The 27,805-nt window shown below is 39.7% G+C and overlaps 1 protein-coding gene and 1 pseudogene across 2 annotated transcripts; both read right to left on the minus strand.

Moving 5' to 3' along the window:
- Positions 1-1,597: 1,597 nt before the first annotated feature.
- Positions 1,598-5,886, minus strand: LOC149213462 (small ribosomal subunit protein uS17z-like). Its single transcript, XM_089390761.1, has 6 exons — positions 5,726-5,886; positions 4,400-4,440; positions 4,209-4,309; positions 2,210-2,354; positions 2,031-2,120; positions 1,598-1,937 (listed from the first exon to the last, which is right to left on the minus strand). The coding sequence occupies exons 1-6, from the start codon at positions 5,735-5,737 to the stop codon at positions 1,844-1,846; spliced, it is 483 nt and encodes a 160-aa protein (XP_089246887.1). The 5' UTR covers positions 5,738-5,886; the 3' UTR covers positions 1,598-1,843.
- Positions 5,887-8,247: 2,361 nt separating this feature from the next.
- Positions 8,248-9,022, minus strand: LOC149213463 (putative small nuclear ribonucleoprotein G pseudogene; annotated as a pseudogene). The gene is made up of 3 exons (XR_016250041.1): positions 9,016-9,022; positions 8,757-8,878; positions 8,248-8,649 (listed from the first exon to the last, which is right to left on the minus strand). The product of XR_016250041.1 is annotated as a putative small nuclear ribonucleoprotein G pseudogene (transcript).
- Positions 9,023-27,805: the final 18,783 nt, after the last annotated feature.

Below are 27,805 nucleotides of genomic sequence, written 5' to 3' on the forward strand. Positions count from 1 at the left end.
AGACAACATAACTTATCTATTGTCAGCACATATAGTGCATCAGCTCTACTTATTATGATTCCCTGGTCGATAATTAAGTATAGAGGCAAACATTGAATAAAAGAGTATTATCATATATAATATATATACATGATGCCATAACAAATTACCAAAACAATTCCCTCTGACCAAAATAGCCTAGAATATAATGACTATACAATCATATTTTGATTCCATCACAAGTATCCAAAACGATTCGCCCTTTGATTAATCACAAGCTAAAATAATCTATACAAAGTAAATAATTTCAATCACAAAAGTTTCTTTATACACAACAATATGAAATAATTTCTTTATAAGACATATTCGATGCTTTAATAATTGCAATTATATCAATCATCTTAATTTGGTAATTATAGAAATAATCTAATTTAACACATTATTAGACATCAAATTTGGATATCAGAACCCCCCATCCCCTTTCTAAGATTCTCTCACACGGCCATGCATACTGATACTAACTAGATTTAATTGCACAACGCCTCATCAACACACATCAGCTAAATTAGTAAAATCGCAGGGCATGACTGTTTCATTATTTTCAGTCGTCTTTCAATCATCTCAAAATTTTTGGGCATTCGCTAAAATTGTTTGTATGGTTTCTTTTTTCATCCGAGAATAAGAGAATATTGTATTAAAGTGGCCCAGTAAAGAATCCGAAAGGACCCTTGACCCTTGAATGCCCGTAAACTTTACTTCGCATAAGCCCCCAAAATAAGCCTAGACAGTTGCATCCAGTGATATAGAAAATGGAATAAGCATCAAAATAATGATGAGGATTCACAATGCCTAGAACCCTTGATATTCGATCAGTACAAAAAACTCAGCAAGAATCCTTCTTTGTAGCTCCTATAGTTTAAAATCCACGCACATTACAAACCTCTTGTGTGAATTAAATTTCAACATCTTCACATGAAATACTATTGGCAACCATCACATATAACTAGATTGTCTTAGGCACCTTCATAAATTCAAAGTTATACTGAGAAACCTCTCCACAGAAACCTGCAATCCAAAATCGTTACCCTGTACGGAGGGGATACTTGGAAAGAGATACGAAATCTCGAAAAAACAAGGGTCAAAATACAGAGAAAAGAATCGGATCTGCATTTTATCTCAGATCTTTTTCTCTTCTCTGTATATCAAAGTCCTGATGATGAGTCTTGCTCTAGACTCGAAACGTCGACAAAAAGAAAATGATGAATACTGTGGATTATCCGAATACAATCTCTCAAAAACCTCTCCACAGAAACCTACAATCCAAAAAAGTTAGATGTATTGATCATTTGATAGCAATATTTATTATCACCAAGTCAACAGCTTAAAGCACATGAATGTCACCTCCTAAAGAAATAATTAAAAGCGAAACTCCTTGCCATATATAATAAAATAAATATGACATCGTCATATTTGGCTATTGGAAAAATATATATATCTATATATATATCTATATATATATATATATATATATATATATATATATATATATATATATATATATATATATATATATATATATATATATATATATATATATATATATATATATATATATATATTCGAAGAATATGCCTTCAAAGGTTTACTGGATGCTAAAACCAAAACAAAAGTATCCAAGAACGGTGGACTTTCAACTACCAAAGAGTAAACATGCGCCGTACATCTTTTTCAAAATTCAACACAGTAACCAAAAGAAGGATTAAACTAACAAAATTAATTTTGACCAAATGATAAAATAGTAAGTAACCCTCAACTCTGTCGAAGCCCACTCTATCACACTTAATGGAAGAAAAAAAAAACGGATTCATATTGTAGTGAAGGCTTTCTTTGCAGAACCACTGCTAGAACCTGCAAGAATCACCTTCAGAACATTAAACCTTACAGTCTTGGACAAGGGCCTGATACAAGCAAATCATATAAAATGTTAACAACCAATAAAAACACAAAAAAGAGTCACAGGTTTTAGTGGATATTCCCATAAATAGATTTACCTGCATTGCCCAATGATAACATGATCCCCTTCTTTGACACGGAAACAGGGTGAAATATGGGCTGGTATGTTCGAATGTCTCTTTTCATATCTGTTAAGTATGCAGACATTCAAAAATTACTACTTAAATGGAACTGTATAGAAATATAATTGCAATTCACTATAATGTTCTCTAGTTACCTCTGATATTTCTTGACAAAATGGAGATAGTCCCTACGGACAATAATTGTCCATGTCATTTTAGCACTGTAACATGTTCCAGCTAATATACAACCTCTTATTGAAACAATACCAGTGAATGGGCACTTCTTGTCGATGTAGGTCTCTACATAAAAACCAAGAAAACCTAGTTCACACAATCCAGTGGAGAAAGACCCAAAAACATATCACAGACAAATACGTGTATTGAAAAACTAGTTGAGAAAGACTGTAGCAATATAAAATAATATGCACCAATCAGAAAATATTTGCATGAATCAGTGGAAACCGAAAGACCAAACTAAAAATTATAGATAAAAATAAAATAATAAATAAATAAATAAAACCAAGATGATTGCACAACTTCTAGTTCATGTATCAGAATCAAGAAAAAACGAAAACTAATCATAAGAATGACATCTTGATTATTCTTAAGATTCTTAATTTTGCTTTTATTATCATATGTTAATGATGAAGGAAAAAGAAAAAAATTAATCAGTGCATATAGATAATATTAAAAATAAAAACAGTAGGGCAATGATCATTCAACTACCTCTCAGCACCGAGTATCATAGCTTCTTGAAATGAGTTCCAAAGCTTTGAATGTTTCAGGTAAGATCGGATATGCAAAACAGAGTCTGTAAAGAATACCATCTTTCTCTGTAAAGAAATAACTAAAAGCAAAATCGAGTCTGTAAAGAATACCATCTTTCTCTGTAAAGAAATAGTTAAAAGTGAAAACCAAGTCCGTATTATTTTTATGACAGTAACCCCGCAAATGATTTTCCTGCATCTGGAATGATTGTTTGTTGGCCACAGCTGATACAAGGCAAGCATGGGGTTATCTTTGCAGTTGATGATTTTTTGCTAAGTTCCCTACTGGTAGTCAATTTAATTAATTGCCTTGGCACTGATTGACCAGATAGTAGAAGTTGGTTCTGTTGACAAACCTATGATGGAGGGAGTTCCTACTTTCTTTGAAAATGCTCAAAAGGTGTCTTAGAATACAAGATATATTGTAAATGCAAGAGATAAAACTATTGCAAGTTGGTTTTGTTGGCAAACCTATGATGAAGAGAATTCCTATCTTCTTTGAAAATGCTCAAAAGGTGTCTTAGAACACAAGATATATTGTAAAAGCTTTAGACAAGATTGTTGCATCATTACTTATGCTATTTGAATTTGGTACTCAAAAAGCACTTCCATACCTGGCATGCTACTTTTACCACTAATGTTCTTACTAAACAGGGGCTCTTCAGCTACAGAGACCTACAGAACATGTGTTCAAAGAATTCAAAACATCCTACAAAAAGGCTTTTTTATTGTATCAATTGGGATGATTCATCATATAGCTATTTTTGAATCACAACAGCTACATCCCTGACTTCACAGACACTATATATTCTGGTAAACAATAAGGAAGAAATGTTATTCTACATTCAATTAATTCATATGGATTGATAGTTGAAGATCTGCAGCATAGTGTGAGCCTGGTAAGTGATTGATGCACGTATTGGGCATGAGAAGTCTGTTCCAGTCTATACTAAATTATAAAGGGCTCTTGTTTATAGGTTTAATTGTGTTTTTATCATGATGGAGTCAATTTTTAGTCTTAAGTATGAAGACTTAAAATGTATTTCAAGCTCAAATGTATTTATGGGAAACAACTAAAAGGCAGTGTTAGAATTTTCTCCAGAGTCCAATACACATGGATCAAGTAAGTTACATTTAAATTGGCAAGCACAAAGACATTTCAAATGGCACCATGATCCCCCATACTAACAAACAATATTTTGGGAATTCATAACAACTACACCATTTCTATACCTGGTGTGTCTTCCTACTCGTGCAACCTTGCTACAAGGAAGCATTTTGGCATTCAAATGGATAATTTAATAGAAACAACAATTAAATGCACAATAATATATACAAACAAAATATATCGCAATAATCAAATATGCCCAGAATTTAATCACCATACCTTGAATAGCTTCTTTGGGGGTCTTGAAGACAAGACCCACAGTCTTCCAAAACCTGTTGCCACCTTTTCCATGACATTTCCCCTTCCCAGACTTCTTAGAACTGCAACAATATAAATTAAGGATCAAAAGAGAAGAAAATCAAAAGATTCTAAACATGAAATAAAATCAAATAATACTGCAATATGATTACCTGACAAAGACTTTTGGCTGCTTTAGAAAAGCTCTCTCAATCTATGAAAACAATACAAGGAATTTGTATCAGAGATGTCCCATTAGTTGATAACAATGACAATACTAACAACAACATTTTCACTATTCACCCACAAATACAAGCTTCAGAGTGGCATAGAATATTGGAAAAAGGCGTTTGGCTTCTATTAAAAGGGCTTGTTATGGTTAACTGCTTTTTTATAAATAAACCCATCTACCAATACTTGAGCATAGTGATAGAATAATAGAATGGATGATCGGAGAGCCTATCCCAATATTACATATATACCCATACCCTGCATTGAGATTAATAGCTTTAACATTAGCTTGCAACTCCAAACACGCAAAAGAACCATGACAAAATCAAGAACCCCGTTTGATAAAAGTACTAAAGTCTAAACTCAAATCCCCATTGTTTAAAAAAATTAAAAGTCTTGGGCAAATCCTGAGCTGGCCGTTCGTAAGACAACTGGAGAAAAGAAGACCAGCTCAAGGCACCAACACATTGGAATATCTTTTTTTTATTATTAACAAGATCCGAATAAAGTTGGCATCATGGAAACTTTGTCTACTAATTTATGTTATTTCCAAAATTTTCCAAATAAGGACCAAACAGTTTAACGCGAATCCTACAAGCCAAACTAACAAGGGACCAAAAATATCTTTTGGCCATTCTACAACACAGATTACCGAGGGTCTAACCAGTAAACACTTATCAAATCTGGGCCATTAATCAATGCGTTGAACCATTCCACACAAAAACAAACACCATACAAAACTTTTCCAACGAAACAAATCCCTACATTAGCCCTATTTCAAGTGAATCTCAGCAGGGAGTGAATGCCCCAACGACTAAAGCCCTGGATCCTTGCCTTATTGCATATAGCCAGAACGAGGGACTATGCAGAATGTTGTCCACAAACAACGCAACCTTCTCACTTTCTAAATAGGGCAGACAGCAGTTCAATGCGAAATAACTGGTAATTGCAATGTATGTCACCTTGATCAGCGCTAGAGTCATACAAAACAAAACCGCTGCAAATAGCTTAAGCCCCAATCCCACATTTTTCATAGGAAGAGAGACAGGATGAAAAAGAAGGGTTTCCTTAATAAAAACTGGATATTGTGGGCCAAACAAATGTAAGAAAAACAACAGCTACCATAAAACGACATGAATCTGAAAGAGCTCAATAAACCAAAATCTTCTCCACTCCAGAAACTCGCTTGTTCTTCCGCGGAAACCCTAAAAAATCCAAAATACATAAAACAAACCATAAAAAGCCTTGAAGGAATAGAGCTGGAATACCTGTTCTGCCATGGCTGCAGGAATTCAAGACTTCTAACTTCGCATTTCAAGGCCTCGGCCGCTCCCGCTCCTACCTGAGAAGTTACAACATTTTCGATGGAAAGATGCCGATTTCATTTTTCTCGCCAGCGTTATGAGGGAGGATTTCTTCTGCTTCATCATCGTGATGGTCTTTTTTTTGCGCATGAGGCGGAGGTTCAGAGCTAGAGTCCAGGCAAAGCCCTTGTTGGCAGTGCGAGCCAAGCACATGTCAGCTGCGAAACGAATGGCTCGCTGGCGGTGCATCCGTCCCGCTTCCTCATTAACCGTTCAGTTTTGGATTAGTGTTGGATCAACGATCACAATTCATTCAATCGTCTAACACCACAAATCCACGATCAACAATAGGACACAGCGGCGGCTGGGGCAATTCATTTCAAAGGGAAACGCCTTACGGCATAATTATCTTATCTTATCTTATCTCAAAAACACAGCAAGAGGCAAATGGACTCACTATTGTTTAAAATATTTTAGAATTGAGAAACAAAGATGGTCCATGGAGACAACTTTCAATTCCTGTTAAGGTTCCACTAACATTTCATAGCCTCATCACCATAGTAATAGATGCAATAGTGCTCGATATTGTTTTCTTCACCTTTATTATAGGTTGCATACCCTAAAAACATTACATAAACATTGAAACCACCTAAAACAACTAACCCTTAAACCCCTAACATACAGAAGGAGGGGGAAAACGGATTTTAACAATCAAGCAGGCACATTTTTAATGAAAAATAGGTTGTTGTATATTCTTCAGCATTATATAACGATAAATAGCTCAGAACATCACAGGTAGACATCCATATAACCTGGAAAACATTTTTTCTTACCCTAGTCAAAAAGTTGCCTTTGGACAAACATTTACGACAACGAAGCAATAATCATTGAAAATAAGGTAGTAACATTAACCTAACACGCACAACAAATCCAAAACACAAGCCAATGCTCTAGGCATTAGGCATTTATGTAAATCAGGAACCATTAAAATTATCATATCAATGCTAACTACCCCACAATCCAAAAACACAATTCTCCCTTGCACATGCTCTTGAAAATACCAATTGCCAGCAATGCATATCCATTTTTGTAATTGTACAAAAAACAAAAAATGGCGTAATCATCAGAAGTCACAGTAACCCTCAGAATCACAGATGGTCCATTAGTTGTGGTAGACTGTATTGAGGGAGTTTGTATCCAGACGGGAACTGTTCTGCACCAAGCTGAATCGCAGTCTGAGTTCTGTGATAGAGAGATCCATAGTGGTTCCCATAGGCAGTGGGTGAGCCCCCACAGCCTGCAATCCACTGCGTGAAGTGGAAACCATTCGGGAGGGATAGAATTTGTGTGTAAGGTGGTTAAGGCAGTTAGGGCATAATAACTCTTTTTTCTAACTAATCATATCCTCTGATCGAACGACTAAACCTATTTCAATCGTCTAACATATTATCTAATGATGCAGAAAAATGACAAGTGGGCAGAGAGGGAAGTTCATTTCAGAGGGAACGCCGTACGACGTAATAAATAAATAAACTAACATAGATCCATCTCAACCCTTGGGCGTTCTTTTATACCGCTAGCCTATATCCATCTTTAGCTCCGGATCTACCAAGCGCCAAGAGGGATAAAATCTCTCTCTCTTGAGGTGCAAACATTTTTTAGAGTGAAGAGATGGATCTAGGTTGGTTTAATTATTACCCTTCATATAGGCTACATTAGAGAACAATACCATGTGGAAAAACCATGGGTTGGAATCCAAAAATGTTAGACAGGACATTACAACATCTTTGTCATTCTAGGAAGTCAAAAGGTTAAACATTACAACATCACTACCATATTGGGCTGGAGAGCACCTCTCGGCACAATGAGAGGTTTGCACATTGTCTTTGATCAATGATACCTCTCTATGCTTGATAGATCCAATCCAAGGTTAAAACAGATTTTCTATTAAAAAAAAACGGAGGAAAAGATCCTACATTTAAGTTCAAAGCTAGAAAGGTGATCAGCATGCACTAAAACATGGCATGGCCCTTATAGCAAAAGCATGGCTGATATGAATCCAACCCATATGGAAATAAAGGACCTACATTATATAACATCATCAGAACGCTAGCTGAGAACATTGCACACACAAACTTATGAAGCCTTAATATAAGGAAATTGTTCCAACCATCTAAAAGCATTCACAGCCAATAAGAATTGATGTTACTATTAAGCATCATGTTAGGATGTGGTTACTATATCAAGCAAATAAACTACATTGTGAAATTCAGTTGTCTACATTGCTGCCATCTTCCCATGCAGCTATTTCAGCCATCTTCTAACTCCTAAAACATGGCATGGCCCTTATAGCAAAAGCATGGCTGATATGAATCCAACCCATATGGAAATGAAGGACCTACATTAGATAACATCATCAGAATGCTACCTGAGAACATTGCACACACAAACTTATGAAGCCTTAATATAAGGAAATTGTTCCAACCATCTAAAAGCATTCACAGCCAATAAGAATTGATGTTACTATTAAGCAACATGTTAGGATGTGGTTACTATATCAAGCAAATAAACTACATTGTGAAATTCGGTTGTCTACATTGCTGCCATCTTCCCGTGCAGCTATTTCAGCCATCTTCTAACTCCTAAAAGCATAAAAAAAGGGGGGAAGAATACTCTCCATACTTTGCTGATAACATCCATTCAAAATAAAACATTGCAAAAATAGATAGGCAAAATCATTACTGGAATATTTTAACAAATGGTGCATTGCTTACAAAAGTTATGTACCCATGAATATCCCAAACATGAAAAGGTTTCAAAATAAATTATTATGACCTATTGACCGGTTCCAAAACTTCACTCATCACAACACTGTTCCCTCTGATGACCTGCAGATAAGAAACAAAACAAATGAATCTCCTAGTAAATTGAATTTAACTAATTTTATATGACATTGAAAAATTTGAAAACGACATGAGAAAGAGGAAAAACCTACCACCATGCCTATCTCATTTCTTTCATTGCCATTTACTTAGACAGTACCATCCAGGACTAAATTTATGAACTGGTCAAATCCTCGTAGAGTACCAACCACCACTCTGTTGGCGTTCAACTTTACTGAATTCAGAAATTAATTTTCAATATATTAGAAAAGTGAAACAGTAACTAAAAAATAATTGCCTACTCTTATTCTCTACCTCTATTGTGTTTAGGCAAGTAAATTTGTCATGTACAGATATCATGGCAAAATATACAAGCCATTGAATTCATAAATTTAAAGAGATCAAAATGCCTTTCCTTGCAACTAAAAAACAATGGAATTAGATGTCAGACTTCTTATCATGCAAAAGAAATTAAAGTATCATTGAAAATGCAATCTACGAGTAAAACAGAAAAGGCAACATCATCACAGCCATAACCAAGCAAAAGGAAATGAAGCAAAAGGGATAAAATATACGGTAGGTAACTATCTACAAATTAATAAACACTAACACAAATGTTTATCAGACAGCACAATTTGCTTATTGGGATTCCCACGCGTATCAATCAAGTCAGAATGGAACAGGAAAATAAATTGCAAAACCAAATGTTCTCTAAACTATGTAATAGTTACCCAGAAAGGGCGAAATCATAAATATTCTACAGTAACATCATATACTTTCTCAAGGGAAAGAAATTATATATGCTTAAATCATATCTTCTGAATATGTCATAAGTCAACTTTTTCATCTGGATGAGGAAGAAGGGATAATTTAGCCAGCACCTATATTCATTAGATCTGAATCCCTAAGACATTTGAATAGCATCAGGGACGATTCAAAAGGCACCAATCCTAAAGATGAAGGCTTTGGAAATGGTTTTAATCTTAATGGCATTGAAAATATCTTAATCTTGACTAGGCAAAGAACTATTTATTGCACTCCAAGTTTATAAGGATTGGGAAATCACTGAAATATTGCTGAGCATGGCAGTTAGATTTCATTATCATCATCTAGTTGCTCTATCCAATCTGGTTTATTTCAATAGAAGATGAGAAGGTTAGTTTGCAAAGATTGAGTAAAGTTGTAAACATGAAGTATGTAAGCAAGTTCGTGCAGTGTAACATGCACAAGCTATTAGGAGAGAATGAGAGTTCTATTCTGCTTTTACCAGTGTTTGCTTAACACATTAGAGGAAGATATATTTTTTAGGAGGAACTAAAGGCACTCTATGCTATAAATAGAATTAATTTCTCAAGCAAGATCTCAAGAACTTGTGAAGCAACATCTTGTATTCAAACAATGAGAAAAAATAATTGTCGACAGACTAGAGGCAGGAAAGTTAATACAATCAATGCCCAGAGTTAGGCTTCAGTTTCCACCACACTCCTAACTGCAAAGGACCGATGAGGAAATCACTGTAAAGAACTTAAAGAGTAGATCCCTGTTGTAATCAGATGGGTTTGGTGGGCGCGAAACAACGAGAACAAGACAACTGACAAATCATACAACATGAAAGGACAGCCTTAAAGAAAATGACCGGTTGCATGCAATATATTTGATAAGCTACAAGCAGTTCGGGGAATAGGTATTGGTATCAACTTCCAAGTTAACATAAAAATAGTTGCATCATTATAAATGTCTCTCGTGGGCGTTTCACACTTTCTTGCAGTTGTCTACAGTAGTAACATATCTGATCTATTAATATTCAATACTCTAGAGTTTTCTGATATATATTGACTACAGTAACTGCAGTTTTGTTTCAACATCGTTGCACTTTAAAAATTTCAGATACTCAACTGAGACCAACGCATATCATGACCTGTCATTTTCTTTATGTCTATGAGAAGAGCTGTTTACTCTGCCAATGGCAACCTAAGTGTTGGTTTATAGGCCAGAAGTTCAGGAACTCTCTGCTGCACCTACAGTTTTGCTATGAGAGCATGCTCAACCACTAATGAAGTAAAACTAAGTGAAACTTCAGTTATTCTGTAGGTTTTTATTTCAAAGTTTAGTACTGAAGCTTGCGACAGCTGGAAAAAGGTGGCAAGGTAAAGAAGAGAAAACACAGAAAACAACAAAAATTATTAAATCACAAACAAACAAAAAGTTAAAATCTCATATGTTTGATGTAAATTAGAAAACCAAGAGAAACAACTAAGAACGAAGGTTTCATCTACTACTAGTGGACAGCGGTTGCCACCGATCATCACAATCCAAAATTCCACTGGGCCATTGCACTTGCAAACACCGTAAAACAAGAAGGTGTGCTAGAACAGGAACGTGGTCACTCTAGCTGGGAAAGCTGACTAGTTGAGACAAACTGCACAAGTGCCTATCTTCCCATAAGATGATGAAGAAAAGTAATGTAAACAAAAAAATACAATAAATCAAACACAATGTATTTGACACCATGGTTCCATGACAATGTCTGATGTTCCCACGTTGTGCGATTTATTTGGTGGCTTATGATAATGTAGTGAAACCTTAGCCCCATCACGGTTTCCATGACAATGTATGATGTGCCCACATTGTGGAAATATATGGTGTCTTATGATAGTGTAGTTAAACCTTAGCCCAACTGTTGAGGTAAGTGCTAACTATTATCCAAAGGCCCCCTATTGAGGTACCCATGAATCTCCCAAACATGAAAAGGTTTCAAAATAAATTATTATGGCCTATTGACCGGTTCCAAAGCTTCAATCATCACAACACTGTTCCCTCTGATGACCTGCAGATAAGAAACAAAACAAATGAATCTCCTAGTAAATTGAATTTAACTAATTTTATATGACATTGAAAAATTTGAAAACGACATGAGAAAGAGGAAAAACCTACCACCATGCCTATCTCATTTCTTTCATTGCCATTTACTTCGACAGTATCATCCAGGACTAAATTTATGAACTGGTCAAATCCTCGTAGAGTACCAACCACCACTCTGTTGGCGTTCAACTTTACTGAATTCAGAAATTAATTTTCAATATATTAGAAAAGTGAAACAGTAACTAAAAAATAATTGCCTACTCTTATTCTCTACCTCTATTGTGTTTAGGCAAGCAAATTTGTCATGTACAGATATCATGGCAAAATATACAAGCCATTGAATTCATAAATTTAAAGAGATCAAAATGCCTTTCCTTGCAACTAAAAAACAATGGAATTAGATGTCAGACTTCTTATCATGCAAAAGAAATTAAAGTATCATTGAAAATGCAATCTACGAGTAAAACAGAAAAGGCAACATCATCACAGCCATAACCAAGCAAAAGGGATAAAATATACGGTAGGTAACTATCTACAAATTAATAAACACTAACACAAATGTTTATCAGACAACACAATTTGCTTATTGGGATTCCCACGTGTATCAATCAAGTCAGAATGGAACAGGAAAATAAATTGCAAAACCAAATGTTCTCTAAACTATGTAATAGTTACCCAGAAAGGGAGAAATCATAAATATTCTACAGTAACATCATATACTTTCTCAAGGGAAAGAAATTATATATGCTTAAATCATATCTTCTGAATATGTCATAAGTCAACTTTTTCATCTGGCTGAGGGAGAAGGGATAATTTAGCAAGCACCTATATTCATTAGATCTGAATCCCTAAGACATTTGAATAGCATCAAGGAAGATTCAAAAGGCACCAATCCTAAAGATGAAGGCTTTGGAAATGGTTTTAATCTTGATGGCATTGAAAATATCTTAATCTTGACTAGGCAAAGAAATATTTATTGCACTCCAAGTTTATAAGGATTGGGAAATCACTGAAATATTGCTGAGCATGGCAGTTAGATTTCATTATCATCATCATCTAGTTGCTCTATCCAATCTGGTTTATTTTAATAGAAGATGAGAACGTTAGTTTGCAAAGATTGAGTAATGTTGTAAACATGAAGTATGTAAGCAAGTTCGTGCAGTGTAACATGCACAAGCTATTAGGAGAGAATGAGAGTTCTATTCTGCTTTTACCAGTGTTTGCTTAACACATTAGAGGAAGATATATTTTTTATGAGGAACTAAAGGCACACTATGCTATAAAGAGAATTAACTTCTCAAGCAAGATCTCAAGAACTTGTGAAGCAACATCTTGTATTCAAACAATGAGAAAAAATAATTGCCGACAGACTAGAGGCAGGAAAGTTAATACAATCAATGCCCAGAGTTAGGCTTCAGTTTCCACCACACTCCTAACTGCAAAGGACCGATGAGGAAATCACTGTAAAGAACATAAAGAGTAGATCCCTGTTGTAATCAGATGGGTATGGTGGGCACGAAACAACGAGAACAAGACAACTGACAAATCATACAACATGAAAGGACAGCCTTAAAGAAAATGACCTGTTGCATGCAATATATTTGATAAGCTACAAGCAGTTCGGGGAATAGGTATTGGTATCAACTTCCAAGTTAACATAAAAATAGTTGCATCATTATAAATGTCTCTTGTGGGCGTTTCACACTTTCTTGCAGTTGTCTACAGTAGTAACATATCTGATCTATTAATATTCAATACTCTAGAGTTTTCTGATATATATTGACTACAGTAACTGCAGTTTTGTTTCAACATCGTTGCACTTTAAAAATTGCAGATACTCAACTGAGACCAATGCATATCATGACCTGTCATTTTCTTTATGTCTATGAGAAGAGCTGTTTACTCTGCCAATGGCAACCTAAGTGTTGGTTTATAGGCCAGAAGTTCAGGAACTCTCTGCTGCACCTACAGTTTGCTATGAGAGCATGCTCAACCACTAATGAAGTAAAACTAAGTGAAACTTCAGTTATTCTGTAGGTTTTTATTTCAAAGTTTAGTACTGAAGCTTGCGACAGCTGGAAAAAGGTGGCAAGGTAACGATCAGAAAACACAGAAAACAACAAAAATTATTAAATCACAAACAAACAAAAAGTTAAAATCTCATATGTTTGATGTAAATTAGAAAACCAAGAGAAACAACTAAGAACGAAGGTTTCATCTACTACTAGTGGACAGCGGTTGCCACCAATCATCACAATCCAAAATTCCACTGGGCCATTGCACTTGCAAACACTGTAAAACAAGAAGGTGTGCTAGAACAGGAACGTGGTCACTCTAGCGTGGAAAGCTGACTAGTTAAGACAAACTGCACAAGTGCCTATCTTCCCATAAGATGATGAAGAAAAGTAATGTAAACAAAAAATACAATAAATCAAACACAATGTATTTGACACCATGGTTCCATGACAATGTCTGATGTGCCCACGTTGTGGGATTTATTTGGTGGCTTATGATAATGTAGTGAAACCTTAGCCACATCATGGTTTCCATGACAATGTATGATGTGCCCACATTGTGGAAATATATGGTGTCTTATGATAGTGTAGTTAAACCTTAGCCCAACTGTTGAGGTAAGTGCTAACTATTATCCAAAGGCCCATGCAAGGTAACCATACGAGAACCTGGCAATGTTGGCAGCCTAACCTTCTTCAGCTTTGAAGTCATTATGGAAAAGAAAGTACTGAAAGTCGAAGTGGTTTAAATGAACAGTTGAAATTCAGAAATTTTAAGATATTACTAGAAAGGCACAACAGAGGATGCTGCGACATTGCATTTCATTAAAATTTTAATGAATGAATGGAAACCCATGGATTCCAAAAATTACATTGCATTTCATTAAAATTTTCATGAATGAATGGAAACCCATGGATCTCGTGGATTCCAAAATTGTTATTGAAAATATTGTACTATTTGTAATAAATTTTTAATTAATTTGATTGAAAATGCAGTTTAAATGTCAAAATTATAAATTAAAATTATGGAATATATAACTTTTAAATATTCAAAAACTCATAATATTAAATTTATTTCATATAATAACATATTGAGAAGATCAAACAATCAATAAAAAATTTAAAAATCCAAAAGGTCGCCTCTTTAAAACATGCCAAAAAAACCGGACTACATGGTACCTCGTAAAAGATACTGCTTAAGTACGAGCTAGCGTTGACGCAAAGCGGTCGACATATTATGAGGCGCTTAATATGTTCGTGGTTGAAGCATGCCAAAAAAACCGGACTACATGGTACCTCGTAAAAGATACTGCTTAAGTAAGAGCTAGCGTTGACGCAAAGCGGTGGACACTCCCGAGTGCAAGGAAACATACGCTATTGGTCTGGGGAAAAGAGCTAGAAGGTCAGGAAGGAGTTGAAGGTCAGGAAGAATTTGAAGGTTGTTTCGTGCCTGCCTTGTTATTAGATCGGTAAGGAAAGATCTATCTCTCTTGCCTTTGATGGAAGGGGTAGGCGAGTGAAATAAAAGAGCCCGAGCTCGAAGTCCGTTACCGCATTGGTATAGGTCGTGCAGATAGGAAGCAGCATTGGTATAGGCTGAGGCCGGTAAAAAGCAGCTGTTAGTATGGATGCTGTGTATTCGGATGGGGTTGGGTCGTGAGATCCTGGGCGGACGTCGGCCATACACTGAAGCTCCCCTAACACTCAAGGCTGTGGAAATCATCTTGAATGGACCATTGATGGGTAGTATTCTATGTGGGACGAGTTTGACTCTGAGTTCTCATAGAGCTGGGGTGTATGTTGACTCGGTGGGATCTGAGCTTAGAGCTACGTTTATATTATGCCAAAATATCTTCACTTTAGTAAAGTCTTTCACTATCTCTGATCCCCCTTTCTTTTGGGCAGGTGGCTTGTTTTGGGTCACAGCTTTTCAGCCCAACAGCTAGCGAGAGAAGCCATAGGGATGACCAGATGGCTTGAGATACTTCCCTTTAGATACTTCTCAATAAAGACGTTAGGTGCTGAGGATGCCCCCGGCAGGGTGAGGTACGAACGCTCGACTGTTAAGGAGAGGGCTCGACCACCGCCCCCACCCAATAAGCATCAAGGAAGCATGGCTCAACTAAAAGGCCGCCATCGTGCGTTAGCACACTCGACTGTCAAGGACCCTTTAGGGGGCTCGACTGATAAGGAGAGGAGAGGGATACAGCCGCGGCTCACCTGGGTAGCGGGAAGGGGGAATAGCGGTGCGGTAAGGGTAGCGGGCGGTAAGGATCTATGGCACAGTGCGGTAAGGGAAGCGGGCGGTAAGGATCTATGGCACAGTGCGGTAAGGGAAGCGGTAAGGAGGCAGGCCCCTCAACACGATACGGAACACAAGTTACTACATCCGCTGACCCTTACCAATACTCCCACACAGGGAGGGTAAAAAATAGTGAGGGTGAGGGTTGAGGTTCGAGGTTCGAGGGGACTTAGATTATACCTCGTATTGGGACGAAAGATTATACCTCGCATTGGGACGTGATAGAAATTCAAGCTAAGCGTCGAGTGCAGCAACACTTGTATTGAGTGCATGAACTGAAACCTGGCATTGAACCTTGGCATGGAGTACCGGCATCGTCACCTGAATCGAGTGAGTACCGACATCTACACACCAGGCATTGACTCTTGGATGACTCTTGTCATCGAGTGATCGCCATCTATCTGTATCGAGTACCGGCTATCGGAGACCTTCTGTCAATGACTGTCTCCGGTCTAGTAGCGGGTGCCAAGTAGCCCAACCAAGTAGCTTAACCGAGCAGCCAAGCCCAAGTAGCTTAACCGAGCAGAGCGCAACCAAGCAACCGAGCCCGGGAGCCAAGCGAAGTAACCCAGCCAAGTAGCCCAGTCAAGTAGCAAAGCAAAGTATCCAAGCCTATAAGCTCAACCGAGCCTGGGAGCCAAGCTGAGCAGCGCGTAAGCCCAGCCTATAAGCCAAGCAGCCCTGCCCAGCAGCTCAACCGAGTAGCCCCGCCCATCTAATGAATGCATCCCGCCTAACATAAGGAGACGTGATGAAAAGGCAAAATGGATAACTGGAAGTTGTTGAACTAACTGTGTCCGTCGTGTCTCATTGGGTGTAAACATGCACTCTCCATATTGTATCGTGGATATGGGGAACTGGGCGATTCAAGAACTGTGGGGGGTGTTGAACTGCATCAGGTGTAACTGGGCTTGGTGGAAACGGCTTGAGATTCACGTCCTTAGTAGGTGGGATGACTTTTGTAGTTCGAAAGGGATAGGAGGGAGAAGATCTCAGGAGGGAGATATATATAGACGGATAGGTATCAATCGAGAGGGCAGGCCGCAAGGTCAATATAAGTTGAAGGCGGTCAGGTCGCAAGGTCGAAAGTAAGTAAAGTGGTATCAGGCATACAGCAATTGAAGGCAGGTCCCCAGGTCTTGGTGGCTCGTAAGTAAGTTCGCAAGGTCGAATTCGTCAAGATAAAGTGAAATCGTGATCGACAGAATGAGAGCAATAAGAATCATAATGTAGGTAGGCGAGCAAGCAAGCCAGGTCGGTGAGAAGCAAGCTAGCAGCCAGCAAGCAAGCGATCATGTAATGCCAGCCAGGTCATCTATCTCGTCATACCCGTAAGGAATAGGAAGGCCGAATAAGCGAGAAGAGAAAGAAGAAGAAAGGCAGGTTGTTCTATTATATGACTTTGATTTATGAACGCGAGGATGCGCAAGCAGGCTCGACCATAAGGAAGAGGATGCGCAAGCAGGCTCGACCATAAGGAAGAGGATGCGTAAGCAGGCTCGACCGCTAGCCCCCCCACCCAATAAGTAAATTGAACTTTACCTCCTAAGTTCTAGGTCCAGCAGCAGAGCCAGCAACATCACCACAGCCAGCTAGCCCAGTAGCCAGCGAGTCACTAGCCAGCCAAGCCAGACACTAGGCATACAAAGCCAGCAAGCCAGCTATATAACTAAGCCATACAGACAAAGCCAGTAATACAGTCATAAAGCCAAGCTATACTACGCCTTCCAGCTATACTACTACGCCTCAAAGAATACGTTCCAACAACACCAACCAGTTCGAACACAACCATTAGTAGCATCAGAAGCAAGGATAGAGGCAATAGTCAAGGTGGAAGCATCTGTTGAAGAACCAGCACCAATGGCAGTTTTTGAGTTTGATCCAGCAAATGATCCAGTAGTAGATCCAGAAGCAGCAGAGCCAGTAGCAGAGATAGAGATAGTGTGAAAATAAGCTTAAGCCACAATTTCAGTAGCACCATACAGTCGCAAAGCCTGCAACATTTCTTCCTGTCCCAGAAGCAAAGGCACCGGTAGTCGATCCGGAACCCATTGACTAAGCACCAACAACAACAGAGCTAGCATCCGGGCCAGCATACCCACTAGTAGTAGTCCTAGCATCCCTTCGCTTGGTTCCTTCTATAGGATCTTCTTCTTGACCAGCGGAAGCACCGGTTGATCCAGTTGAAAAAGCAGTCGGTGAAGCAGAGGCCCTAAATAAATTCATAATGTGAGTGACTATATTGGATTGGAAGAATCAAAACTCTTCAGTGGGAAGTATAGAGGTGGAACGGTGTCCCTCTTAAAAGAGTCAATAAGGGGCGTAAACTGATAGGGATTCAAGGGGGAGGTTATCCCTTTCTCTACGTTCGCCCAAGCATAGGCTTGCTTGTTAAGTAAGAAATGAGTGGATTAAAGTTCGCATGGCACTGTTGGATCTATGCTTCAAATTGAAAGGTCTTTAAATCAAAGAGTCCGGGCCAGAGACAAATCATAGGTAAGAGCCAGCCAAATCAATAAGTGAGTAATAAGAATAGGTAGAAAGCAGTGTCGGTAAACCCTGTAGCAGTAAGGTAAGGTCCTGTGCCGGCTGGACTTACGAAAAAGAAGAACCTTGAAAGCGGAGTCTATGGAGGGAGTTGTGTCTTCTCTTTATTCACTCTCTAGTTACCGACATGATACATTTCTTCCCCTCAAACAAAGCAAAGGCGGCTTGCCTTAAAAGAGATCCGTCGTAGAATAAGAGTCTACCTAAAGACTTACTTTCATTTGTTCTATTTAGGTGTTATGTCCCAGAGACTCGCTCGTATCTCTAGTTACCGACATTCCACGTTTTCTTCAATTATATAAAAAATGATTACCAATTACCTATGTTATAGAGATCCAGGAAAGTATGTCTTTTCATGGCCCATAGTTGGCCACTGGCCGAGCTTTCAATATCCCTCACCATATGAGTAGTGAGTGACTCCGTCCCTTGCTTTCCAAATTATGGACCTTTAGACTTCATTAAGTTCGTTAGCTAAGTGGGATGGTACCAGTGAAAGCCCATAGATGAAGTACAGGGAAGACAGGCCTTGATATGTATCTGTACCAGTGAAAGGCTTAAAGGTAAGCCATATGCTTTCCCTTATATTAGGGGAAGTACAGTGGGATGTGAAGTCTCTTTGCTATGATGTTATGAGAAGACAGTGAAAGCCCCTCTCTGGCATATATTTAGTATGCTTTAATTAGGGTGATGGATTGAGGTCATACAGTGAACCAGTGAAAGCTAATCTCAATCTCTTCGGCCCACCTAGTTCTCTCTTGAGGGCCCCAGTGAAAGGGAAACAAGCTTGATATGATGTAAGCATAAAGTGAAGCGGCTTATCTTTACCATAATCTGTGCACAGAAGATACAACCATCAAAAGTTTCTAGTTACCATGTCAAGCAGGATTCGGGTTTCGAGCCGAACTTCCTATGTTCATCTTGTGCAACTTCACAGGCTGCTAATAAGGCTACTCATATGTGTCTGCACCATTTTCTTTCATTTGTATTGAACCTTCTAACTCCTAGAAGGATAGAAGCTGCAACTCTTCCAGATCATCATCTTCTCCTTCATCCTGCCCCACTTTCCTACAACAGAGTGGTTCATCCAACTGTCGTTCCAAATATTTGAAACTAGCCATCTTGCGGTGTTGCGAGCATATCACAGTGAGGAACTAGTACCGCAACTTATCTGCGAACAAAAGTGGTTTTATAACTATTAGTGTTGTTGTAATCTCAGGAGTATTGCTATTATAATAAAAAGAAGCACAAAAGTGCTATTGAAGCATACTTAGTCTGCTTCCTGGACTCTTCATGAAGATACCAAGCCCTCAGAATAGGCCTTAAGGTATACAGGAATCTATGCACCCAATATTCACGTTGAAGGCCTTCCCGCCCCCACTTCTGTAGAAAGTTTTCTATGTGAATTGTAGGGTGGGTCTCTCTCCCCTTCGTACTGCTCTACCAACTTCATCGATTCCCCATTAGCTAAGGACAAATCCTTGCCCCCCGGAGGGAACAAGCGGCTTCGCACCTTACATTTGAAGTCGAGGGTGGGGGGAATTCACCTGTGTACTATAGCTAGTTGAACTGTGGCCCAAGTGCTTAGAGTCTCCTTATGCATAGCCCACCAGTGAGAAGGGGTAGCCTTCAATACCACATCTAACGCAGGTACTCCTTGTTCTTCCAAAACTCTATATTCCAGAGCGGAAATCTTCTACATTACCAATCCCATCATAAATAGGAGGGTCTCTAAGCTTAGATCCAATTCAATGAACAAACTTTAGTGAAACACACCGTCGAGTGGAAATCTCATGGTTACGGCCCCGCCAATTGTACATCACTTATTCAAAGTCATCGTCAAAAGAATGGATACTCTGCCAACTAACTAACCCATCTGCAGTAGGGTTTAGATCCTCTTATCACCATCCTGCTGTTAGATTGTAGATCTGATTCATAATGGTATCTTTCAAATTGTCTTTGGTAGGTTTGGTGTACCTTGGGCCCTGATAAGGATCTAGAGGTTGTACTACTATGGTACTATCTACCTCTAATAGTTTCTTTCTTCAAAGACAATGTTGTTGTAAAAATTCCACTCGATCCCCAATAAAGCAAGATAGGGATCCCTCTCATCCACAATCTCGATGACCTCCACACATTATCCTACCACCCAATAGGAAAGATGCGGTACTGGTTGGCCAGACACAATTGAATAGGAGAGTAAACCGGTTTCCCCATCATTTCCTAGGATTTATTTGGCAGAATATTCACATCAGATCCTAGGTCTAGCATCATATCCTAGAGATAATAGCCATCCACTTGTGCCTCTAGTCTGAATTCCTTCTCGGTTCTCATCTTTCTCCTTAGATGGGATGACAATTCCTTATACGTTGGGAGAATCTAGCAAAATAAGATGGTGAGAGTATAAGTGCTTTCCTATTCCAAACCTTATTATTCAAATCATACAACCTTCCTTTCTGTGCCTCCCTTCAGTTGGGTATAAGTACCTATATGTCTGTCTTTCTTAGTCAGTCTATTAGTCTTTCTTTCCTACCTCTAGAACCTGGATAGAAGTATACTAGACTCTATTTCCATACTCTTAGTATTTATTACCCTCTCTAGTTAGGTCGATATCTATTCCAGTAGCTTTCTTAGTACGGTCACTGGATATAAGTATACCAGACTAGTTAGTCCAGTCCCTCTCTTAGTCCAGTCAGATAGTCTGTCTTAGTCCCTACCTCCTTGCCGTCTAACCTTTTGTCGTCCAGCTCTATAAGGACAGAACAACCTCTCTCTCTTAGTCCAATACTAGTACGGTAGAAGAGTCTGTCTTGTCCTATCTAAGCTAGTATGGTCTAGAAAGAAAGCTTCTCTTTGTCCTTACCTCCTTGCACTAGGAAGCGCAAGCCCCTCCGGGACCTTGCCGTCCAACCTTTTGTCGTCCAGTCTTAGAGTCCAGTCTCTAGTCCAGTCAGAACTAGTTAAGCCTTTCTTACTAGTCTTCCTTACCCCCCGGAGGGAACAAGCGGCTTCGCACCTTACTGTCTATCTAATCTGTCTTACTATTCTTTCTTACCTTCCTTTCTAACAGCTAGTAGATGCCCCTTCGGGGTTGTCTTCCCTTACCTTTCTTTCTTAATTTCTTATCTAATCCTTGCCCCCCAGAGGGAACAAGTGGCTTCGCACCTTAAGAAAAACTTCAAAAAGAAGATTTGGATGACCTGGAACCACCGAACCGGTCATCAAGGCAAGGTAGGTTCGAATGCCTGAAACATGGTCGTAGAATTGGTTTGTTATAAACCTGAGAGTGGGTAGAGATGGATGGGACCAACCCTCTGGCTTTCTTTCTAGCAATGCTGGCTAAATGGGCATTGGATAGCTAGCTGTCTCTCTGGCTTGCTACTGGCTAGCGAGGTGGGGGGCTAGTAACTGGTTGGCTTTGTCTCTGGCTTTGTGATGTGAGTTAGAGAGTTCAACCTTTCTATTCCCTCTATAAGCTTCATGAGAGGGAGAGAGAGGCTTCCCTACCCTACCTTCTCTTTTAAGCTGAATGGATGAGATAGAGTCGGGTGGCTGAATCTGCACATACTTTTGCCGTGTTAGGTTGGGTGGCTTCATCTGTCCTTGAGTCTGTCCTTAGGTTGGGTGGTGGAATCTGTCTGTCCTTGAGTCTGTCCTGTGGAATCTGTCCTTGAGTCTGTTCTTAGGTTGGGTGGTGGAATCTGTGATTTGGGATCAAATAGGAGCAGCTCTATCCCGTCAATATATTCCTGCGAAATTGGGCGGAGCCTGGAAGATAAACCGGAAGACGAACGAAGCCCTAATTCTTTATTCGGAAAGCGAGTTGGAGTAACCGGAGATAGCGAGAAACCATCATTTGTCAGCCAGACGGCGATCCAGCAGCAGAGAAGAGTTGGAATTCGATCGGGTCAAGCGAGGTCGAATCTACTTCTTGCTCTAAGCAACGGCTTGAACATTTCAAGATAGCTAGTTCGGCTCCCCTTGCTCCTGACATTACTAATCGACGGAGAGTATGAAAATGAGATCTTCCGGGCGGCCCCGGGTGAAAGCTGATACAAGATCTACCTTCTATTATTGACCCGAATCCAGAAATGAAGTAAGCTTGGTTTTATGGGACTCTATTCTCTATCACTGGGAATCACACCTTCCCTTCTGTCTTTCCGTAACTAGAAGCGGGATCCACGAAGTGGGAGTTGTGACCCATATATCTCCGCATCCCGTGGGAAACTATGTCAATCCCCCCTTACCGATTAGGAACCCTGGACTCCTTCCTCATCGACCCAACTCGCTTCTTGCTCGCGACGAATGAAATGAATGGGGAAGGATATAGGTGATTCATCAATCAATCAGCCAACTCCTACAGAAAGAATGAAAAAGGGTAGAAAAGACGGGGTATCTACCTACTCGCTTGTCATAATCCCACCTGAAATATATAGAGAGAAGGGTTGAATCTTCCGCCCTACTATAAAGTTCAATTAATCAATCCAGCTATGAAGGGTTACGCTCCTCCCCCCTTCCCAGTCAAATCAATCTATCCTATCCATTAGAGAGTTTCACCCGTTCTATTCTTTCCAGTAGCATAGTTTCACCCATCCCTACAAGCCAGTCCTCCCCAATCCAAATATCTAGGCAAGGGGAAAGCCCTTACAGGCAGGACATAAATTGGAAAGATAGCCCTTACAGTCAGGAAAGAAAGATATGGTAAGGTGCGAAGCCGCTTGTCCCTCCGGGGGGCAAGGATAGCCCGCCCTTAAAGAGAATAAATAATAGAGACCAATTGATTCCCGGAGGCCTTGGTTCGGAGAGCCCCCTTAAAGGGGCGAGCTTCGCAGAACACAGCTAGTCAAGCTCAGCTTTGCCTTCCTCTTTCAGTCCAAGAACTCAACCCATCCATTCGCTATCGCTCCTGGCTTTCCCGATCAATGAATCTATCTGGTAGTTTCGGCTACGCCTCCTCTACCAATATCCCTGATCCAATCAATCTATCCTATCCAGTAGAGAGGCTTACACACCCAGGAAGGTAAGGAAACAACTATTCCTACCATTTACCTAAACTACCTTCCCTATCCTTTACCTAAACTACCCTACCCTAACCTACACTACGATATCCTAAAGTACCTTTGGGAACCCTAGATTAGAATACTTGAAACTATCCTATCCTACTCTACCGTAGCCTACACTAACCTATCTTCTCCTAGCAAACCCAACGTCCATACCCTAGCCTACCTATCCTATTATACCCTAACCTATACTAACCTAAACTACGATACCCTACATACCCTAGGCTTGCCTACCACTAACCTATCCTAGTGTTCATATACTAGCCTAGCCTTACCCTAGATTCTTGTACCCTATCTAAGATAACCCGTATTGTCATAGCCTACCCTCAAATTGATTTCAACTTCACTTGACCTAGACTACCATAGCCTAAACTACCCTATCCTACCGTACCATGGCCAATATGAATCTAACCATATCCCAACCTAGACTACCCTAGCATACCCTACATTCACATCTATTATCCTAAACTACCTAGCTTAATCCACCCTACTCTAAACGAAACTACCCTACCTAACCTACCAAGGTCAAGTGCTATATCGAGCTTATACTAGGTTAACATGTAGTCAGCTATAGTAATCAATAGATCAAAGTAATGGAGATCATAGACATTAGACATGATATGGGAATACTTCATTGCCTGTAAGTTACACAGGTTCGATTCCTGTAATCTAAGTAATGAGAACGAGGTTATATGCTTACTTGTAATCTCATAGTAATCCGTATCTCCACCTATTTCAACTAGTACAATACCAGTAGTGAGCTTCATATTCAATCCTTAGTAATGATTAGGAGAATACCATTAGACACATAGCTTATACGTATTACTGTTCCAACACCATCAATAAGAGTAATCAATAACTATCATAGATAAAACACCATACCATGTACAACACAGGTAATAAGGAGAAGCTTAGCTCTTAGACTTATCTCATGCACTTAGCTCTTATGATCGTGCTTATCTCTTATTCATTAGGGATAATACGTATTAGAATGATAGAACTAGTATGGCTTGTGATTACTTATACACCTCTTGCTAATCCTTGTTATACTAATGAGAGATCTATTCCCTTCCCTTAGTACGAGCGGGAGCGGGGAGTGCTCACCCTACTAATAGATGTGATTTCTGGGCAGTTTCTGGGCAGATGGAAGGAAGGCAAAGCTGTACATACAAGGAAGACTGCATCTTGACTCTCTCTCTTCAACCATCATCAGCAATAAAGCGAGGAAGCATATCACTGTAGCCAAGACTTGGGGAAGACCTATAGAAAGAGGGAGGTTATCTCAAAACTGTTATAAAGCAGTTCTTTCTTTCTTGAAGGTGCGAAGCCGCCAGAGAAGAAATAGGAGGGGCAAGGAACGTTTCGACCAATCATTCACCTTTTCGAAATAAGCGTGATGGAGACTCATAGCTGGAAGAGAGACCGATTTACCAAGGTCCGGAGGGCTTGCGCTTCTGAGGGCAAGGTAGCCTTGAAAACTTTCAGGTACGAAATTCACCAGCTCGCCTCCGCCTTCCCCATTTAGTCTTGTTGTGAGAGAAGAAGATGGAGAGATTCACCTTACCTTTTGAAAAGCGGGGCATCTGGCTGGGTCCTGCCCGCTACTTGAATTCTCATCTTCTAGCAAACAAACAGGCGGGGCAGCAGCGGAATCTATATTGGCCCAGCATTACGGATACCATCATTACAGATAACCTAACTATGGTTGGTTATGCAATACCATTACAGATAGCCTAACGATGGTTTGGCAATACCTTTACCTACGGAGAACTCAGACCCATCGGAGAATATGCTAGTGCTGGAGATAAAGACCTCAGAGGACTAGACTTGACCTTGGATCCACCTCCTTCCCCATGCCAATTTCGGAGATTCACTACATTTTCTCTACTCAACTCCGAAAAAACTAGATTGATTTCTCTTCACTCTCTATCCCTACAATCAGGAAGGATTAGATATGGTTGGAGCGATATCAAAGGAGCTATCCCTACAATTGATTTCGGAGATTCACTACATTTTCTCTACTCAACTCCGTCGTATATTTGAGTGGTGAAAACCTCCATCCTCCATCTCCATCTCTATCTCTATCCCCATCCTCCATCTCTATCTCTATCCCCATCCTCCATCTCTATCTCTATCCCCAGCTATACCCCAGCTCTATCTATCTCTCTATCTACCTACCTGCCTACCCAACCCACCTAACCTACCTACCTGCACACCTAACCTGCATACCTAACCTGCCTAACCTACCTTTCTTACCTCCCTCTACTAGCTGAATGAGTACTAGACTATTCATATTCAGCTTGATATTGAATTCGATAGATACCAGTATTTAGAGTATATCGGTTGATCCACCCTTGAAGGGTGAAAGTGGCGATCAAACGCACGCAAATGCCAATTCAGCGGGTTATCACTCACCTGCACCTGTATGAATGCTTATTAATAGATTCTGAAACTCCTCTAGCTCATTCCATTAGAATCTCTGTCTTAGCCCATCTACGAGCTTGGAAGGTTGGATAGCTTGCCTTCTGATCCATTCTGGCACTTCACCACATAACTCAGACTCAGGATGTGGAGCCTCCCTTCCCTTCCCTCCTCTCCTGCATATAGCTTATTTGTGATTCACAAGAGGTTCATCAAGAATCTCCTCTAGAATCTTCTGTGCTCCCCCCCGTTAGCCCTTCCCTTCTCTCCTGCATATAGAGTTTCTAGTGAGTCACTTTAAGTGACCTCGTGATAGGTTTTTGATGACCTGTTCACTATTGCTCTATTAGTTGGCACCTTCAATAAGGCGTGCAGTGTGAGTGAGGGCTTTAAGTCAAAAACGGTATTGCTTAAAGGCTTCTCTTGTCCTATCTCAGCTTTGTTAAGGCTTCGACCCATATTGTCAGACAAGATACATTGGGGGGGATATCATGAGATATATTATATATGTCATTATGCATTCAGATTAGCACCTACTGACCTTCGCTGAGATCAGTTTCTTCCGTTCCGTTGGAAGGGCAATGAACGGGAAGGGATTCGATCCAGCCAAAGAGAGTCCGCCAACACAGCTATCCTTCTGACTAGACCTATAGAGATAAGACTTAGCCCAATCAACCAGACATACACTTACATAGAAGGACTGATAGATACCCTACCCTACAGCTAACTTGGCGGAGGTTTTGATGCGTAATGACATATATAATGAATGAATGCATAATGACATAGAGAATATATGCTTTGGCGGAGGTTTTCACATCTTTCTCTCCTATTATTGCCATTTTAGGAGGTGGAGGTTTTTATATGTAATGACATATATAATGATATTGATTTGTTTGGGGGGATTTATATATTTCTCAAGGCTGCCTAGTTACTGAAAGAAAAGAGAGATAGATCGAGTACGTGAATCGGTCTACATTGAATTATATATGTCATTATGCATTCATTCATTATATATGTAATTCCGTGATGAAGTTTTTGTCTATGTAAAGAAAGAAAGAAAGAAAGAAAGAAAGAAAGAAAGATTGAAGCCCTGGTTGACAGAAAGAAAGATCCTTGCTTCCAAGAAGAGATTGGGGAGGAGTCTTAGGAGCTTGTTCATTGAGCGCTACCAACCCGCCCTTCCTTCCGCTACTGCCCACATCAACAGGTACGTTAGTGACTCGACTGATAAGGAGAGGTACGTTAGTGACTTTTTTAGTTACTTATTTGATAGGGGCCACCCAATAAGTAAAATGAACGACCAACGGTAACAGATTAGCACCGGTCACTTAGACAGAGGAGCGAGTTACGAAATAAGGTACGAAATATCGACCATCCATCCAACCATACCAGCAAGCCATACCAGCCGTACCACGCTTTCAATGGGGAAATTCATGAAAGATCCATCCAACTCGAGGAACAAACCAGCGTTACCTATTGTCAATGTCAATGACTAAAAGTGATGCACCATATATAATAGACTTCGATCTCACCCCTAGTACGAACACGAATAAATGAACCAATTGTGAGGGTCAGATTGCATTCCTTTTTCTATTTACTGAGTTGATCAAAAGTATAAGAAGAAGCGTTCGTTAAGCAGGCCAGGCAGCATTCTCTTTCTCTCTCTCTTTTACTGAACTAATCAAAAGTGAGACTTCCTTCCTCAAGTACTGTCCCCCTCAATTACGGTCATTTAGATTACATAAGCTGGCGTATAATCTGGTAATTGAAAATACGTAAACCTGGCGTATGGAGCGGTTGGGAGGCAGAGTCCGACGTATGCCGGGGCAAGGTCACACCGGAGTCGTCCGATCATTTCACTAGCCAATCTTTGGACCCCTGGTAAACGCAATGCTTGGGTCACCCTATTGAATGGAGTGTTTTGAGAAAGGCTGGATGCACTTGGTCACCCCGTAAATAAG

This window comes from Pinus tabuliformis, chromosome 1_1 (genome assembly GCF_031772625.1).
Source record: "Pinus tabuliformis cultivar Carrire ecotype Pingquan chromosome 1_1, CPIR1, whole genome shotgun sequence".
NCBI classification, from domain to species: domain Eukaryota; kingdom Viridiplantae; phylum Streptophyta; class Pinopsida; order Pinales; family Pinaceae; genus Pinus; species Pinus tabuliformis.